Here is an 18,522-nt window from a genome sequence, read left to right as displayed (position 1 = left end):
TCCGAGAAAAGGTCTCAATGGGCACACCCACTAATCACTTACCGTTTGGTCACAACCAGGCTACTTTCTTGAAAGTAAGCGAGGATGGTGATGTTCTGGACTTCGGTAAAAATGACTGAAACTGTGATATATTGTAGATCTTGTAATTCTGAGAAAATGGTACACCTAATCAGTAACCGTTTGGCCACTACAGGGCCACTTTTTGGATAGTAATCGAAAATGTTGATGTTCTGGATTTCGGTAAAAATGACTGGAACTGTGATATGTTGTAGATCTTGTGATTCTGAGAAAAGGTCTGAATGGGCATACCCACTAATCACTGACAGTTTGGCCATTACAGGGCCACTTTTTAAAGTAAGGGAACATGGTGATGTTCTGGATTTAGGTACAAATGACTGAAAAGTGATATGTTTTACATCTTGTAAGGTCTCCATGGGCACACAAACTAATCACTTACCTTTGGCCACAACCAGGCCACTTTCTTGAAAGTAATCGAAGATGATGTTCTGGATTTCGAAAAAATAAAACTGTGACATGTTGTAGATCTTGTGATTCTGAGAAAAGGGCACAACCACTAATCATTCAACGTTTGGCCACTACAGGACCACTTTTTGGAAAATAATCGAATATGTTGATTTTCTGGATTTCGCTAAAAATGACTGAAACTGTGATATGTGGTAGATATTGTGATTCTGAGAAAATGTCCTAATGAGCACAACTAATAATTACTGACCGTTTGGCCACTACCGGGCCACTTTCTTGAAAGTAACGGAACATGGCGATGTTCTGGATTTCGACAGAAGTGACTGAAACTGTGATATGTTGTAAATCTTGTGATTCCGAGAAAAGGTCTTAATGGGCACACACTAATCAATTTCCGTTTGGCCATTACAGGCCACTTTCTTGAAAGTAACCGAAAATGATGATGACCTGGATTTCAGTAAAAATGACTGAAACTGTGATATGTTGTAGATATTGTGATTCTGAGTGAAAGTCTTAATGTGCACAGCCAATAATCACTGGCCGTTTGGACACTACGAGATGACTTTTTTGAAAGTAAGCTAAAATGGTGATGTTCTGCATTTAGGTAAAAATGACTGAAACTGTGATATGTTGTAGATATTGTGATTCTGTGAAAATGTCCCAATGGGTACAACCAATAATTACTGACCTTTTGGCCACAACCAGGCCACTTGAAAGTAACCAAAGATGGTGATATTCTGGATTTCGGTAAAAATGACTGAAATAATGGAGTGTCAGTGGGTCAATTAGATTAAGATTTTTAAGTGGGTTGTGGGTCAACAGGATATGACTCACTGCGACACACAACCCACCGTGACCCATTTTGACCAAACAATCCGTTCTGACAAACGCTGACCCACCGAACTACTGTGACTCACCAACCCATTCTGCTCAGTGCATTGTAGTCAGCTTCTTCTGAGCACTGGTGAATTTGTCTACGTTTTACTTTCAAGGCCTTCTTTTTTCTTCTATTTCATTTGTTTCTATTGAAGAAAGAACTTCAGGCACTCTTGCAGAACTTTAGGAAATTGATCATATTTGCAATTGTAATAATAGCAATAGGACTTACTTCTTGACTTTTCAGACACAGCCTAAGAGTTTTTAAAGGAGCTAACTACTTGTTTTATTTTGAATCACCTATAATGTATGAATTATTATATAAAAATTAATATAACTATGTATGTGTGATCATCAACATCAAAGTCAACTGAAATTACATTTGGCATATACATAGTTAGGCCCTAATCTCAATATAATTTTTTAAAACTCCCTTTCGTTGGGGAGGGGGCATTTTCTATATATAGGATTCATTTTTAAAAATAATCGAAAACGATTGATATTAGTTTACTGCCTAATATTGATATTAGGCAGTCCTTGATATGAACCACCGTGACTGCCATGATATAAAGTTAACTTCAACTGCTTCTTCAATGTTCTTCTTCTTTTTAGTTTTTACTTTCTATGGCTAGAGTCGAGGGTGAAAAAATATGCTGTTTACAGTGCAGTGAGCAGAGTGGGTCATGGTGGGTGATGGGTCGCAGTGGGTCACGGTGGGTCACATGCTGTTGACCCACGTCCCACTCAGAAAACTCGACCCACCGACCCATTGACTCACTCACCCACTCCAACTCTGGTTAACGTTTCGGCGTCTGGAGTAAACAAGTTCTGCCAGGGGAACTTTTTTCTTTCAAAATATATTTTTATATGTTCATATTTATTATTATTATTAATTACTTTCTTGTATTTTTTCCTACATTATAGATTATGGATAGATTATGGGTTTAGGATAGATTATGTAAAGTCAAATACGGCTATGTATGTTTACATTTTCGTTTCTTTCTTTCAAAATGCACTACTATCTGTTCACGTAGTCCAAACGTAGGCATACACCTCTGTATTGATCAACTATAACATTCTAGTGTATGAGTTTATTTGCTTCGGCTCTTCTGAGCTTAAGATGTAAGTAAAAAGATATTAAGAACAAATAATAAAGAAAGTAAGTCTACCTGATGGATAAAAATAAGAAATTATATAAAATGCAATGAGCTGATCAGTACGGTACTGTATACATACTTTTGGGCCACCCTGTATATTATTAATAATTTATTTCTTGCATTCAATAATAACTAGCTGAAAATAACCACTTTTCGCATGGGTCAGATAAAATATCTATGTAAACCAACTGAACAACGAAACGAAAATATATCGGTAATTTTCTACTACTTTTACATATCGCGGGAAACGCCCCTTGATACCCTCTGGTTCAAAATTTAAAAAGAACGCCTCTGGCTCCCAAGCGATGGGAGCTGTATTTAGAATTCAACGCCTCTGGAAGAATCACCATTCATCTCAGCGACCGTGAAAACTAAGGATTTGATACTAATATAGGTCATTTTGGATTATTTTTACGTGTTTCTCTACATCTCCCCCCTCCCGGTGACTCCGGCCCGCACTCAATGGTAGCTCATTTTGAAAGTCATCGCTAATTGAAGTGTCACCATTGATCTCAGTGACGGTGAAAACTATGAATTCGACACAAATATCGGCAATTTTCTAATATTATTGCATGTCTCGGTAAACGTCCCCCTCCCCTGAGACCCCTGGTTCGATTTTTTTTTAAAATTAAAAACCACTTGGTCCTGGTCTCGGGCCTGGACAAAAGTATCCGTTATTAAAATTTATTAACTTTTAGTCAACTCGTCTGATCCCCAGGCCGCACACAGACAGACACACAAGCAAACTCGAACAGATAGAACAAACAGCGTTCTTTCGCATAGAATGTTGTTGCTTTCACCCAGTCTAAGTGCCGTAGGACTTCTTTTATACGTAAACACGTCTATTGAATCTGCCTCTTCTATCGAAGTAAAGGGGTCGCGTGTAGTGCTAGTATTAGCTATATTGTTGTTATTGACCTTGAAGAACTAACAAATGGTTTCACATGAAGTCACAAGTCGCTTTGGTCCGTGAAGTTGATATAGAGTAGAAATGACCTATGCATTACTCACCCGTTGTGAAATAGAAATATTATGTTGGTTTTATCTGAACACCCACAAATCTGTTATAGCAAAAGGCCTTCCCACAACTACTTTCAATCTAGATTAAATTTCACGGCTAACTTTCATACACAAGAGTATCATTGATATGTTAGTGTTAATAATATTTATGGAACCAAAGACAGGCTTTAAACTACCAAACTGCGCTGTGCATAAAGTCGGAAATCTTATAGAGTGGTTTCATCCGTGTGTCTGTTGACAGATACCAAAACAAAGACAGAAAGTGATATAGAGACAGGGGCGGATCCAAGGGGGGTGATCGGGGCGATGCCCCCCCAGAAGAGGAAATTTTCTTATTTTTTATATATAAATAAAATCGATCCCAGAGTTTGGAACCCTTAAAAGTAGCATTATGACAACCTGCCGCCCCCCCCCAGAAGTCGGTCCTGGATCCACCCCTGTATAGAGAAATGGTTTTCTGCTATTGATTCTTCATTCATTGAATAGAACAGGTTCCATCTCATCCGTTAACTTTATGTTGAACCCAAAAGTGGTTCAAATTAGCAATTTCCGGTTCTAACATTTAACCCATAGATGAAAACGGTAACATACATGAAAACTTTTTTTTTTTTGTAAACGATTGTGCGTGTATAGGCAACATATCATGGTCATTCACAATCTCTACTAAAATTGAAAATGGTTTAAATTTATTGTTACTTCCGGTTTCAACAACAGTTTCAACTTTCATCGTCATAGCATAAAACGGTAACAAAGCGAGAACTGATTGTTGAAAACGAGTTACCATCTAGAGTCAACATCATGGGTACACAAAATATTCTACCGAAATTATAAATGGTTGAAATTTACTATTACTTCCGGTTTGAATTTCCAATTTCCGCCTAATAGAAATAGTAAATGCATCAAGATGTGGTCTTTTGCAATTAATTCAGTATCCAAAGAATATATTTTACTTCCTCCGTTAACCTTCTACTCAAACCGGAATTGCTTCAAATTAGCCATTTCCGATTTCAACGTTTGTCGATATATAAAGAAAATGTTAACGGATAGTGAGAAGTGGTTTCTGCAAATGATTTAGAGTCTAAATACAAATATCTACAATACTAAATTCGGCTGTAGTTAGAATTTATTATTACTTCTGGTTTCAATAACGGTTTCAACGTTTAACGCTATAGAATGAAAACGGCAGCAGATAGCTAGAAACAGTTTTAAGCAAACGATTCAGCCTCTGAACAAACATATAGTTACTATCCATATAACTCTACTAAAACTGGAAATTGTTCAAATTTACTAGTACTTCCTGTTCCAATACTGATTTCCGTAGAGCAAAAATGGTAAAAGATATTAAAAAGTGGCTTTTTGCAATCGATTCATCGTCTCAAGAATAGCCTCCTCCATCTCCGTGGCAGCTTTGATCAAAGCAGAATTTGTTAAAATTAGCCATGTTCTTTTTGAACGTTCCTCGCCATATAACAAAAACAGTAACAGATAGAACATTTTTGTCCAAATGATTTACCGTCTCTAGGCAACATACCATAATTATTGTCAACACCCTACCGGAACAGGAAGTGGTTCAAATTAACTATTACTTCCTATCTCAATTTTTTTTCCATAGATCAAAACAATAGGAGATATCAGGATACGGCTTTTTTTTACGATCAACAGGAAGTGGTTCCAATTAACTATCATTTACTATTTCAATTCTTGTTTCCAGGAATCAAAATAATAGGAGATATCAAGATACGGCTTTTTAAAATATATCAGAGTCGGAAGGAAATGTTCCTCCAAGAATTCAGCATCCCAAGAATACTTTCCACCAATTCCTATTCAAAAATGAAGTAGCTGAAGTTACCCAAGCTCGGTTTCAACGTGTATTGCTACATTTTTAATCTATGACGAAGAGTTTCAACTTGTTGCATATATTAGAGGAGTTACCAGTACCAATACCAAACTAAAAGAAGTATCGTTTCACAGTATGAAACGAAGATTTCCAAACAATATGAATTCAATAGTGAAACTTGAAGTACTGTTATCATCTGTCACAAAAGAAAATGTACGTTTTTCGCGGGATAGTATGTTTCTATCACCTCTCGATTTAATTAAATGTTTTAAAGGACCAATCCCTAACCATAAATCGATAAACGTATTACCTCTCGTTTTGCAGCTCAGACAAGATACGATAGAAATATCGTAAACCTTAATAGAAAGACAAAACAGCTACGTTCTTTTACAAGCTTGAAACTTACGAATATTAGCAGTATATATTTACAGAGTAGGGAGTTTTTGCTACGTTATTCCGTAGTTCATTGGATCCGTACAGAACTACCACCCAGATGCTATGTGAGCTTTGTGGTGGACAAATACCGTGTGCGTGGGAGTTTCCGGGGTGGTCCTGCTTCCTCCCACTGTTTTCATTCCACCAATTCATTCCATCATCATCCATACAGCCTGAGCCGTAGTTACCTAAAGAACGTATGACAAAGTCAAGTACTTGACCTACTAAGTAGAATTCGGTACGCTACCTTTAGACCACGGAGGCCAAAACCGTGAACTGGCGTGCTCATAAGATCAGTGCAATTTGTAGTTATGTTCAATTAGCAACCCAAATACCAAATGATGTTACATTAATGTATTCTTTATATCATAGTATGATACTACAAATATAACAAAATATTATGATAAAATAAATCACCAAGACGCCAGGGCGGATTAGGTGTTCCTGGAACGGTGACTCAGTGATTGAGAGTTCACCACTGGTGGATGGGGTCTCTGGTTCGATCCCAGGTCTCGCCAAATGAAATTTGTGGTGGACAAACACCGTGTGTGAGGGTTCTCGACGTTCTCCCGTTTCCTCCCACTTTATCAATTCCACCATTTCATTTCATTTATTCCACCATCATCACCGCCTCCTTTAGCCTAGCCGGCATAAAACTCAAAGATTTCATTGGCGTTGTTTTGTTTTCGTATTACTAGTAATAGCAGTAGTGGTATTCGCTGTCGTATTAGTATAGTAATAAGTAGTAGCAGTAGTTGTAATAGTAACCCCAGATAGCATGTAAGCTTAAATCAAGGGTCGCTTTCCCTTGATTTTGGTTTAGCAATGTACAGTTGATGCGACAAGCGACAATCAACGTTTATTTTAGCTTGTTTTTAACTTGAAAAGAAGCTTGAATGCGACAAGCGACAATCAATGTTTATTTTTGCTTGTTTTTAACTTGAAAAGAAGCTTGAATTTATCAACTTTCTACTAAGCCTATTTCAAGCTTGATTCAAAACGCTTGACGTTTGTCGATTGTTTAGCAAATGGAGCCATCTGTAGGATTGGTGAGTAGTCTGGGATTTGGCGCTTGATTTCTTCCAAAAGGTAAACAAACGTAAGCTATGTGTATGACATGTAATAGTAAGCCCTACTTTAGTTTTAGTTACAAAATAAAAAGGTGATTTTTATTTTAGACTAGTGCGCTGAGCGCTTTTAGGATAGTATTACTTTTCAAATATGAATGGAATTTTATGTTTATACCTTTTATGTTGTTTTCTTTTTTTTAAGTGTGTTCATCCGTATAATGTATACCATATTTAGCCATTGGATTCTTTAAAGTCAGTGATGGCTCTTGACAATTAGCATCAGGATAGGCGCCCGAAGGGGAGGGGCCCGGGCCCCCTTTGGCTTACGAAAATGTATACGTAATATAGGAAATCATGTATATTAAATACCAGGCGTAATATAGCAACCATGGAGATGGGCCCTTCCCTAGAAAATTTTCCTCGGGCACCCCTGAATATCAGTACAAAAATTAGAGAGTTAACTTCAGCAGACGGCTGTACCATATTTATATCGATTTTATGGTCATTTTTCACTAGATTTGAGATAATACTGTTACATATAGAGAATTTTGGAACTTGGGGGCCAAAATCAAGTAAAACCACCGTGTTTACAGGAGAAATGAGTTGGTGTTACGTAACCGTAATTACTAACATAACTAACCAAACCTAACCTAAATCATCAAAAACAGAAAATATAGGAAGAAAGTACGAATTCAGGTAAAATCACCATGTAAAAATTATTGCGGATATTTTATGTATTTTTCCACTTTCCTCGTTTATGTGCATGTCCTCCGTCGCTGACACGCCTGCTCTCTACGGACGCATCCCCTCGCTCCGCTCGGGACTCCCAGCTACACTCCTGCCCTGACTCGGTTAGATGGCATTCGTGCTTTTTTTTGTGGCCACCTAGCACAAGTTGGTTCGTGGTTTATGCACTATCTTCTCATTTAGTGGATATTCTACAAAAAGGAACCGGGAAATGCAATGTGTGAACATTTGGTAGAAGCATCTGCTCGAGTAATGCCCAAGTATCTTAACCCAGCCTAACCTAAACTAACCCAAACTAACTTAACCTACCTAAACCATAAAAAAATACAAAATATATACCAAGAAAGTACAAAATTTAAGCAAAATATTGCCACCCCCAGTTCAAAAAATATGCCGTTACATAACACTTTACGTAGCATAGCTGAGCGAACGAAGGGGAATAGATGCCCCGCAGGGCTCGTTTTTCCCCCCTACTTTTTAAGTTACACGCGTTTGGCATTGCAACCATTGCAGACGGTCATTTTCCAAAGCTTCATATGTACTTACTGCCATCTCATTCCTTGCTTGTATTCGTCTGCCTACCGCCTTGTCAATTAGATCCACCATAACATACTTAATTTTCCATTTCGTAGGATTCTATATAACAGATACGATTTATTAAGTCTAAACACATTAAAATAATTTATTTAATTAGGTAGAGCCATCTGCTAAAGTTAACCCCATATTAATAATGAAGGTAGTTAAATGATAATGTAAGTGTTTTAAACTCAATAAATTGTATGTGCAAATGACTATACATGGGAAAGTAAGTATGTTATGGTGGAGCTATTTGCCCGGGCGGAAGGCGGTTGAATACAAGCAAGGAACGAAATGACAGTATTTGTATGTTAAGTTTTGGAAAATGACAGTCTACAATGGCTGCAATGCCAATCGTGTGTAACTTAAAAGATAAGGGGAAAAACGAGTCCTACGGGGCTTCTAATCCCCTCCGCTCGCTCAGCTGTGGTTCGTGAAGTGTTTGTAAAGTAGTGCCTCAAATCTAGTGAAAAAATCAACAAAATCGATTTAAATTTGGAGAGCCGTCCGCTAAAGTAATGAAAATTACGTTTTATCTCTACAATCGAGGAGAAAACTGCTTTGAATTAATACATTCCCTAAGCTTTCTTGTTTTAGCTTTCACCGATACACTAAAAATTTTAACTGATGTGGCTTCCCCAAGAATCGGTACGGATGATATTTAAATGCAGCAAGCAAGCCTGGACATTTCACTCATTTTAGAATGCATCATGCTTATCTTTCCTTCCTTATGTTCTTCCATATTTATTCGGAGGTTGGGGGCAAAATTGAAGAATATAAATACTTATGTCCGACTTTATTTAGTAACAATTACTTATTCTAAGGTATACTTCATCAATCTTAGATTAAGTGATATCACTCATTTCATCGCTTTACAATAAGAGCAAGGAAAGGTTCGATAGGGTATGGACTTTTGGGTTTACGGTAAAAGAACGATGAATTTCGAAAAATTACTTATTAGATATTAATAATAATTCAAAATGGATTATTACGCGAAAATAAGTTGGCATATTAGTTTGAAGTTTGTTAGGTAAGAAGTCGAGGGTGTAAGTTTGAAGAAAACTAGGTTTTTCGTTGCTTACATTTTTATCTTTTTATCCTCTAAAAACAGTAACTTCTGTCTCTTAATTGATTTTAGTGCTTTTGTTTACTTTTTTTTCTACCAGGTGAATGAAGTCTGGATCTAAAATCTCAGAAAAATATTTGCAATCTGAACGGATGTAATAAAGAAATAACGCTATTTTTCAGGATTGGCCAAAACCGTGTTTTTTTTTTTTTTTTAACTTTTTTTCACTTAAACCGGAATGTTTGCTTTACACCAGTTTTTTTTTTTATATATATATATATAAATACGTTTACCTTAGATTAAGGTGGAGTAACCGTTGCCCCCCTTTTTTTTAAGAGTAAAGGTAATTTGAAGCTGATGATTCGATTGAACAGGGTCGCAACCTCGAGAAATGAACGCAACTCGCTCAAACTAGAGGTCATAGGTCAACTAGTTCTGCAAATGATTTGCCATTACATCATAAATTATTCAGCAGTCTACTCCTTCAGCATTGGTTAAGCTTGAATTTTCCTTGTCGGAGGCATGATAGTCTACAAGTTGAGTGGGGGTTGGTTTCGTGAAAAATACTTTTTTAACTTGTCTCTTTAATTGTGATTTTATTTTATCAAGTTTGGAGTTCCCGCCGAACTGCTGTAGTGCGCTGCCACACTAGCGGACGGTCAACAAAACTTTTCCACAGAAGCTGATTAAGTGTCTAAATTTATAACATTGGAAAGTAGATCGACGAAACAGAGATTTCCATTAGGTTTGACTGTTGTTAATAATAATAATAATAAAAAGTTTTACTTATTTAGAAAGATAGTATGAATGGTTCAGAACTATTAGTCACTTCTTGTATTGATTAGCAAATTAAATTAAGCTTATATTTCTGACTGACTAAATTAGATCTTCTGTACTATATAGTCTTTTAAAATTGTCCATTGATTTAATGTGTATAACTATAGAGTGATTCCATTTTGCAGTTCTTTCCCTTTTGGTTCTTAAGTGGCTCCTAAAATATTCACAAGTATGCAAGATCACTGCAACGTATTTCTATCAGTTGACCTCCGTGGATGATAAGTCTGTGGATTTATCGCTTTTGTTATCAAGGGATTCTGGTTTCGAGTTCAAATGAAGAACAATATCTCTCGAGTGCAAACTGAGTAGTCTCACTTTAAGCTGTAGGTCCCGTTCTTCATAACCCCGCTGTTATGTCCTTAACCATAGAAAGACGAAGGTGGGTCAAATTTGCCCGCACTTTCTTTTTCTCTTTGCCCGAACAAATGAATTTTACAACGTTTGAATTTTTTTGTATTTTCTTCTGTAATCTAAACTTAAATTTAGTTTTATTAGAAAGCACATTATTGTGGTAGTTTTTTTTTTTTTTTTTTTTTTTTTTTAGCGCAGGAGACTAAGTACATTTTTTTTAGCAACTTAGAAATGTTAAGAGGAGTACAGTTTCACTTTGAAAGGATCATGTAAACTTATCTATTCTTTGAATGGATGACTAAATTAACATAATCTACTTTTATACATTGAGCAAACGTAATACTCTCAGGTTTAGTATAGTAACTTGTCTACACAGGCTAATGTATTTCAAGCTACTTCATGTCTGCTAACCAAATGTGGTAGTAGTCTGTACTGGGACTTGTAATATTTCCTATTAAAATAAAATTTCACAAGTCTTAAAATAATTTTACAACTCACATTTATTAGTATCAGTCATTAAATAACTTTAAAATACATTAGTAGGGTTAAAATTGGAATTTACAACCACGAGCAAAATTGACCCCCCTTAGTCTTTCACGTGACCAATTATAGTTTAGTCTTCCTAGGGTTAATGTTAAGATACACGGATGACTAATGATAGTGAATGATTATGAAGGAATTAGTGGCATGAGAACGGGAAAACCCTCACGAATATGATATTGTCCATCATAAACTCATAAGGCCGGAGATTGAACCAAAGATCCGTCGCACCAAAAGGCAACGTTCTACCTCTGAGCAATCAACCCTTTCCTTCCGCAGTGCTGATGAATGACGTCATACTCTAATGACCTGGTCATAATTCTGCAACATAGTGGTCTTCTACACACGTCTTCCTAATTGTTCCCCACTTTTCCCCCCAAGATTTCTGATTAAATGAACAGCGAACTCATATTTAAATAAAATCTTTGAGTTTTGTCCCACGGTTATGCGGGGCAGCCTAAAGGAGACGGTGATGATGAGAATGAATTAAATAATGGATTGAAGAAAGTGGAGGGGAACGGTAGAACCCTGAGAAAATCTACGCACACGGTGTTTGTCCACCACAAACGTACCATGTTCAAAATTATTGTCGCATGTCTATAAATATGTTGTTGTAGGAATAAAATTTGATAACGAATTCGCCCTGTATTTCTTATAATGTTGGTATGTGCATAATCGGCAAAGACATGTATGTGGCAAATTTCATGTCAAAAGAGCAGTAAATAAGAACAATAAAACGAAAATAAAACTTTCTTGTCCATTTGTTTTACTCATTCTAATTTACGTGCTTATAATTCTTTCCCTATAAAATTTTCCACAAGAAGACAGTTATAGATATGCGACAATCATTTTGAACATGAATGTACATTTAATTGTTTCAATGGTTTGTGAAATAATATATTTTCTAGTTATATTAACACCTTCAAAACAATATTTCCTAAAATTTATTGCAGATATCAGAATGGTATTTGGCCAAATGCAATCTACTTTAGCTGACCTTAGTGAAAGAGTATCTTCCGTCGAGAAGAAGGTCGACACACTTCTAAGTAATGGTGTGAGTGTGAAAGCAGAGTCCATAAACGAAGAATCCGAACTTCTTGGCCTTCTGCCTCTGCGAACGTTCAATGATTTTCAAACATTTGAGAGAAAGCTTGAAGAACCTAACTTCGGAAAGAAATATGTAAGTATCCTATCAAACCTGTACAAATGTATGAAGCAGGTTTCAAATCTTTGTTATATCTTTTAATTTACGTCTTTTTGGAACATCTCTCTTTTGACTAAATGTTAGCATCAACTCCATTTTTGCCAATTTAGCCATTATCATGTGCATTAGCTATGGACTATAATTTTGGTCAACTTGCCATTCATACTTGCTAATATAGTCATTTATGCGGCAATTAAATCTTTTGCAGTCATTTTTTTTTAGAAAATATGAAAAACCTAAAAAAAAGTAGTTTATCTTGGTATTTTTCTAATTCTTTTGTTTACAACAGCACTTACATTGTCACAGTAAATTAGATATCTTTTATCAGTCTCACCTATCCGTCACGGTAAATTGGGATTCCTGGATCTGGTTTCTCCATAGTCAATTTGTTTGATTAGTTTCTAGTGTATTTTTAGTTTGGGTGGAGTTTTTCTTGTTGAGATGCGTGCATGTGCATGTATATATTTTTGTGATAGATCAATAGTGTTATCAAGCCATACCCAGCATTAGAAGTTGAAAATAATTCAAGAGATTTTATTACTTCTAGTCAATGAAGGAACAAATTGTATTGTGAAACTGTTTGATTTGAGGATATCAAAAGATAAATAATATTAGAACATCTTTGTAAACTAGTAGACTTAAAGTACCAAATATTTAGTTTCTTTATTCCTAAATTCTGTTACCTATAAGTTAAGGTAAGTTGAGCCATTTTTAGCTAGTTTTTGTGCGTCATTTAGCTATTTTCTGACACTACTTGTTGGCAGCACTGATTAACCCACTGTTACTTGTTACTTTTGGAAGTGTATGTAATTTCCATATACATACACACACACACACACACATATATATATATATAGTATTTTTTTCTAATTCAAACGGACAATGGTCCTTTTAAATAACCGCTATTCCGATATAAAGCTGAAAGTTACCAAATAAATCCCAGGCAAACAGTTTTTGTTAGTCACGTAGCCCATTTGATACGACCTTCCGTGAAACTCAGAACCCCACGCTTTTTTTTTTTCACACTTCACATTACGGTATCTAAAAATTAATCTAGTTTCATTCATGCTTTGTTTTTTTTTCCACTGGTAGAAAAACATAACAATACGGACCCTTATATATATTGTTTTTCTTTTTGATTTCAGCATGCATTAGATCTAAATACTTTCCTTTCTTTCAGGTAAAAGTATTACTGTCAATTGGTGGTAAGGATTTTAAAAGGTTTCGCTCACAATGCAATAAGAAGAACTTTGTGCGACAAACTCGCAATGGAATTCTCCTACTCTGGCAGGAAACCAAGGATCATGAAGCAAAAAAGCACACCTTTGGGTCCAACCAAATGTACAATAAGATCCACAGTAAGTTGATTTGAAAAGTTGTACTGAAATATTTAACTTCATTTATTTATTTATGCTAGTAACCATACAAAATTCCAGTTTACTAATTATTAAGTCTTACTTCTCTCGTACTGGACGTGTGTTCTCATATTAGTATGTCCCAAGCAATCAGAAGTAATTCTTCATGAATAAAGTATGCTTTGAGTACTTTAGGATTCTTTTACTGTCAAGTAGTAAAATATGTAAATGTGTTCACCCTTTCTGGGTGAATATAACATCTGTGTAGAATGTATAGGAAATTCAATAACTGATCCAACACTCTATGTTGTAAACAAAACTTTACTGGCAAAGTACATATTTAAACAAATCTTTGCTTTGAAAAGCATTCAAAAGAATTTGTAAGGTGTACGGAAAATCTAAAACCAAATAAAATTCCAAGGTAGGAATGATTCCAGGGCTAAATAAAGTCAATAGTGTCAACGAATTTAAATTGAAGTACAGTGTAGGAATCACTACTGTGAAGTATAATTTTGCACCAGACTTTTCGTGTATACCTGTAAATTTGATACTGTCTACCACACGAATATAACTTTGTTGGGTTGGCAACACTGTTAGTCTGGTAGTATTACATAGTATGCCAAACTGTCTCCCCTGCCGATATTTTAAAGGTGCAAAATTTCAGAGCTCTTTGTCTAACACGTGTCAACGAATTTAAATTGAAGTACAGTGTAGGAATCACTACTGTGAAGTATAATTTTGCACCAGACTTTTCGTGTATACCTGTAAATTTGATACTGTCTACCACACGAATATAACTTTGTTGGGTTGGCAACACTGTTAGTCTGGTAGTATTACATAGTATGCCAAACTGTCTCCCCTGCCGATATTTTAAAGGTGCAAAATTTCAGAGCTCTTTGTCTAACACTGGAACGCAGATAAAACACTAGAAGAACATAGCTTTCGAAGTTACCATAATTCCAGTATAAAAAGAGAAAGTTGCAAGCTTTCAAGACGGCGAGTAGTCAAACTTTCGTCTTTCTGTCGTCTTCATCTTTCAATTTTCCGTGACAACGAAGGTAGCCAAAACCTAATGTGTTTTTTGTAGTGTTATTTAAGGTGACTTTAAACGTTGACTCAAAACCATATCACCACTAAGGGCACCGGAAGAAAGTCTTGTTACACTTGTATCGAAAAATGTAACTTTTCCATTATATAATATACCAAAAGTGTGGTGGAAGATAACTTTCTATAGTACCCTTACATAAAAATCACAAAATAGGGGCCTAGCTTAGGTGACTTGAAAAATAATATAGGAATTAGTTTCAGCTCTAGGTATCCATGTTTAGAAACCATACCATAATTCCGTAAAGCTATTTAAGAGGGAAATTTATTTCAAATGACAGTTTTTTTTAAAGAATAAAAATCGCTAGTATTTGCTTGAAATTCTATCTTTCTTTTCGGCTGCTGTTCGTAAGATGTACACCGTCGCAACAGAAGAAACGGTGAAGGAAGTATTGGGTGTTTGGCTGCAGCAGGCAGGGCCTAGACTACTGCGTAGGTAAGTATAGTTTTACCTATTTTCCTTACAATCACGAGAGAAATCGGAAAGTTCTTACCATCACTAAATAAGCTAGGGATCTGCAACTTAGTCCATGGACGCGTTCTTCTCTACATATACGTTTTGTATTCACTACATTTCTCACATCTATAGGTCACTAGATCAATATCATATGCATAGAATTCTGTGGATTTGGAGGAAAAAGAGATTTACAGCGTTTCAATGCCTCTTACTTTCCCGGACCCCAAGATATGAACATCTTATTATAATAATTGTAATCCTTCCCTTTTTCTTCCTTTTAGGATATGTATCATAAAACGCTTTTGTAATAATTTTAAATGAGAAGTTACTTCCATATTTCAAATCTTAAAAGATTTAGAGATATCGACATTTTATTAGAATAATTGTAATCCCCACCTTTTTTTTTCTCCTCTCCACATCGTTTCTTTCCCTTTTTACTAGCATGTCAAAAAAGAAAAAAAAAGGGCCGAAACACGTGGCAAAGTATTTTAAATGAGAAATGGAAATACTGAACTTCAAATCTCTCACCTTAAGGGATTAAATACTTTACTATAATAATTATAATCCCTATCCATTTTTCTTTCCACCCCCCTTTCTTACCTCCGAGGCATATTTCAAAAGCGCTTAAATTCTTATCTACTTATTTTAAATAATATGAAAATACCAAATTTCATGTTTCAAACCTTCATAAATTCAGAGATTTCGACATCTTATAATAATTGTAATCCTCACTCCTTTTCTTTTTTTCCTTTGTACTAAAATATCAAAAACCGCTTAAATATGTCAAATTATTTGAAATGAGACATCCGAATATCAAATTTCAAGTCTGTAACCTTAAGGAATTCGGAGATATGGTCATATTTTAAAAATACGTCCCACACCTATTTTCCTCCCCTTCCTGTCGAGTTTGCAAAAATCCTTCCTTAGTGGTATCCTACGTAACAAATCCCATGTACTGTCCATATTCAACTTGTCTATCTTAAGCGATTTGGCCTGTGCAAAGATCTGTCGGTCACTCAATCACTTAGGTCTTTGTATTTTATATAGCGAGATGAGTTCATTTTTACGCACTCATGTATTAGTACACAGTGAAATGAGATGAAATGTTTACCTTGTATGTATTTATTATTTTATTATCCCTTATAATTTAGCAACTTGCCTGTTACTTTCCTCGGAGGATGGAAATTTTAACTAAAATCGAGATTCATTACTGTTTACATTTTTATTTTCTTGTCTTCTGGAAGAAAGTACCTCTGTTAATTTTATTTTTTGATTACTCCTATCTGCTGAATGAAATTTTTTTTTTTAAAGAATAACTTTTATTCATTGATTAATTTTGGTGTTGATTACTTGTTTTCTATACTGCAGGAAATTTCATTTTTTGAAAACTGCGATGTCAGAGTAATAGAGAGATAGGCACTTACTGTTATATTTGCCTTCTAAAAACATTTCCTACCTGCTGCATGAAAAACAGAAAGCAACTAACCTATTTTTTTCTTGACTAATTTTAGTGTTATTTTACATCTTTTCTATCTACTGAACGAACTCATCTCATGAGAGAAAAACTACAATACCACCCTCTTTCTTGATTGATTAGAGTTAATTACTTCTTTTCTATACTAAATGAAACCATCTTACATTCTGGAAAACTCTGCAATGCCATTGTAATAGAGAAATATGCAATTGCAGTATCTTCCAGACGATAAGATTATTTCGTTTAGTATAGAAACAAGCAATAAAGTACTATAATTATTTAAGATACAGATGGTATTGTAGTTTTTTTTTCCTTCTCAGAAGATACGGTTTCATTCAGGAGATAGAAAAGAAGTAAAATAACATTAAAACTAATCAAGAAAGATTTTTTTCCTAGAAGATAAAGACTTCAGCAGTTAGAAAATTTTGTTAAAAGACAAAATAATAGTAAATGCACATTTCTCTCTTACAAAGACATTCCCGAGTTTTCGGGAAGATAAGACTTCATTTAGTATGAAAAAGAATTGAACAAGAAATAAAGGTTAATGTTTTATCCACAAGATAAAGACTTCATTCAGCAGTGTCAGTAATAAAAAAGAATTAAAAAAGTAAGAGTAGTTTTTTCCCCCCAAAGACAAAAAGATTTCAATAGGATAGAGCACGCCAAAGTATGCGTATGCGTAAACACTCAACAACAAATTAACAGGAAAATAAATAGGGAGACATAGGTCTTAAAATGCATTCAGAATTTGACTGGATTGAAGTAAATGAAGTGATTTTCCTGCCTTGTGCCATGTACACTGAGAAATGTTTCTGCTTTCAAAGATGGGATATAAAGAACTAGGTCGATAGGTCGCAGGAGTATTTATTACTTCTCTATAATGAATTGTGAAACGACGCTAATGACTCCGACACGACGTTCCATGAATATGGGTCAAATAAACTTAGTGTTACATTTACGGTAATGAGTCATCCCTTCTTCATTTGATATGTATGATGAAGGCAATATGCATGTCTTCCTATCAGTGATTCTTGTGTTTTGAAAGAATGAAACGTTGCAAAGATGTATTCCTCCGCTGTAAGGCTCAGGATTAAAATCCGTTTGTTTTACTGTCACAAATAATTCCAGTGAATTGTTGTTTAACACCTCTTTACGTGTTAGTTACCAGTAACTTTTTTATTTTTTATTTTTAAAGATAAATATTTCATTGAACCTCTAAGGCAGCGTTTCCCAACCTTTTTCAACTTGCGGCACACTACAGGTGCAACTTGAATTCTTGCGGCACACCCATATATATATATATATATATATATATATATATATATATATATATATATATATAATTACTATTATTATTTGTAAATATAAAATACTGTGGTATTTTAATGTGATTACTGATCTCCTTCTTACAGAGAAGAAAGCTCGATCACTGATTTCCCCCGTGGTAAATCATTATGCTTATTTTTCATTCTAATTTTAAAATAGAAAACAATTGCAATGAAATATAGGACTCGGGTTTTTAAAAATCCACTTTCTCTTTCGAAAGCTTTATCTAACCTTTAACTAAAAGGGAAGGTCACTAAATAACGAACAAATAAACAAATCTTCTATACTTTAAAAACACAAATGTAGGTAATTTGTATGCATGTTTGCTTTGTTGAATTTATTGAATGATATGTTAAAATTCCAAGTTATGAAATAGTCTGCAACAATAAAGAAGCAATAATGGTCATGACGATGATAAATACGTTTTTCAACATTAAAAATGTACAGAAAAGTAACACAGTATGAAACTTAAAATTGTAGATTTATAGTAGAGGTTCATAGTAATGTGAAATACAAATATATATTTCCCCTATGTCTTGCAATTTGGTTCCTATAGAATTAATAATTTGTTTCGATTTCCTCGCGGCACACCAGCGGCCCACTCGCG

General features: G+C 35.0%; 1 protein-coding gene and 1 long non-coding RNA gene across 2 annotated transcripts in view; one reads left to right on the top strand and one right to left on the bottom strand.

Moving 5' to 3' along the window:
• LOC145683409 (uncharacterized) overlaps positions 1-18,522 on the bottom strand; it is a 199,616-nt gene that overhangs the window by 139,748 nt on the left and 41,346 nt on the right. The window lies entirely within an intron of this gene.
• LOC145683593 (uncharacterized) lies at positions 6,928-13,571 on the top strand. Its single transcript, XM_081754934.1, has 3 exons — positions 6,928-6,970; positions 11,949-12,175; positions 13,380-13,571. The coding sequence occupies exons 2-3, from the start codon at positions 11,957-11,959 to the stop codon at positions 13,569-13,571; spliced, it is 411 nt and encodes a 136-aa protein (XP_081611060.1). The 5' UTR covers positions 6,928-6,970; positions 11,949-11,956.

Source organism: Thermobia domestica, chromosome 4, assembly GCF_964235325.1.
Source record: "Thermobia domestica chromosome 4, izTheDome1.hap1.1, whole genome shotgun sequence".
In the NCBI taxonomy this organism is placed as follows: domain Eukaryota; kingdom Metazoa; phylum Arthropoda; class Insecta; order Zygentoma; family Lepismatidae; genus Thermobia; species Thermobia domestica.
This window is presented reverse-complemented; position numbering and strand designations above follow the sequence as displayed.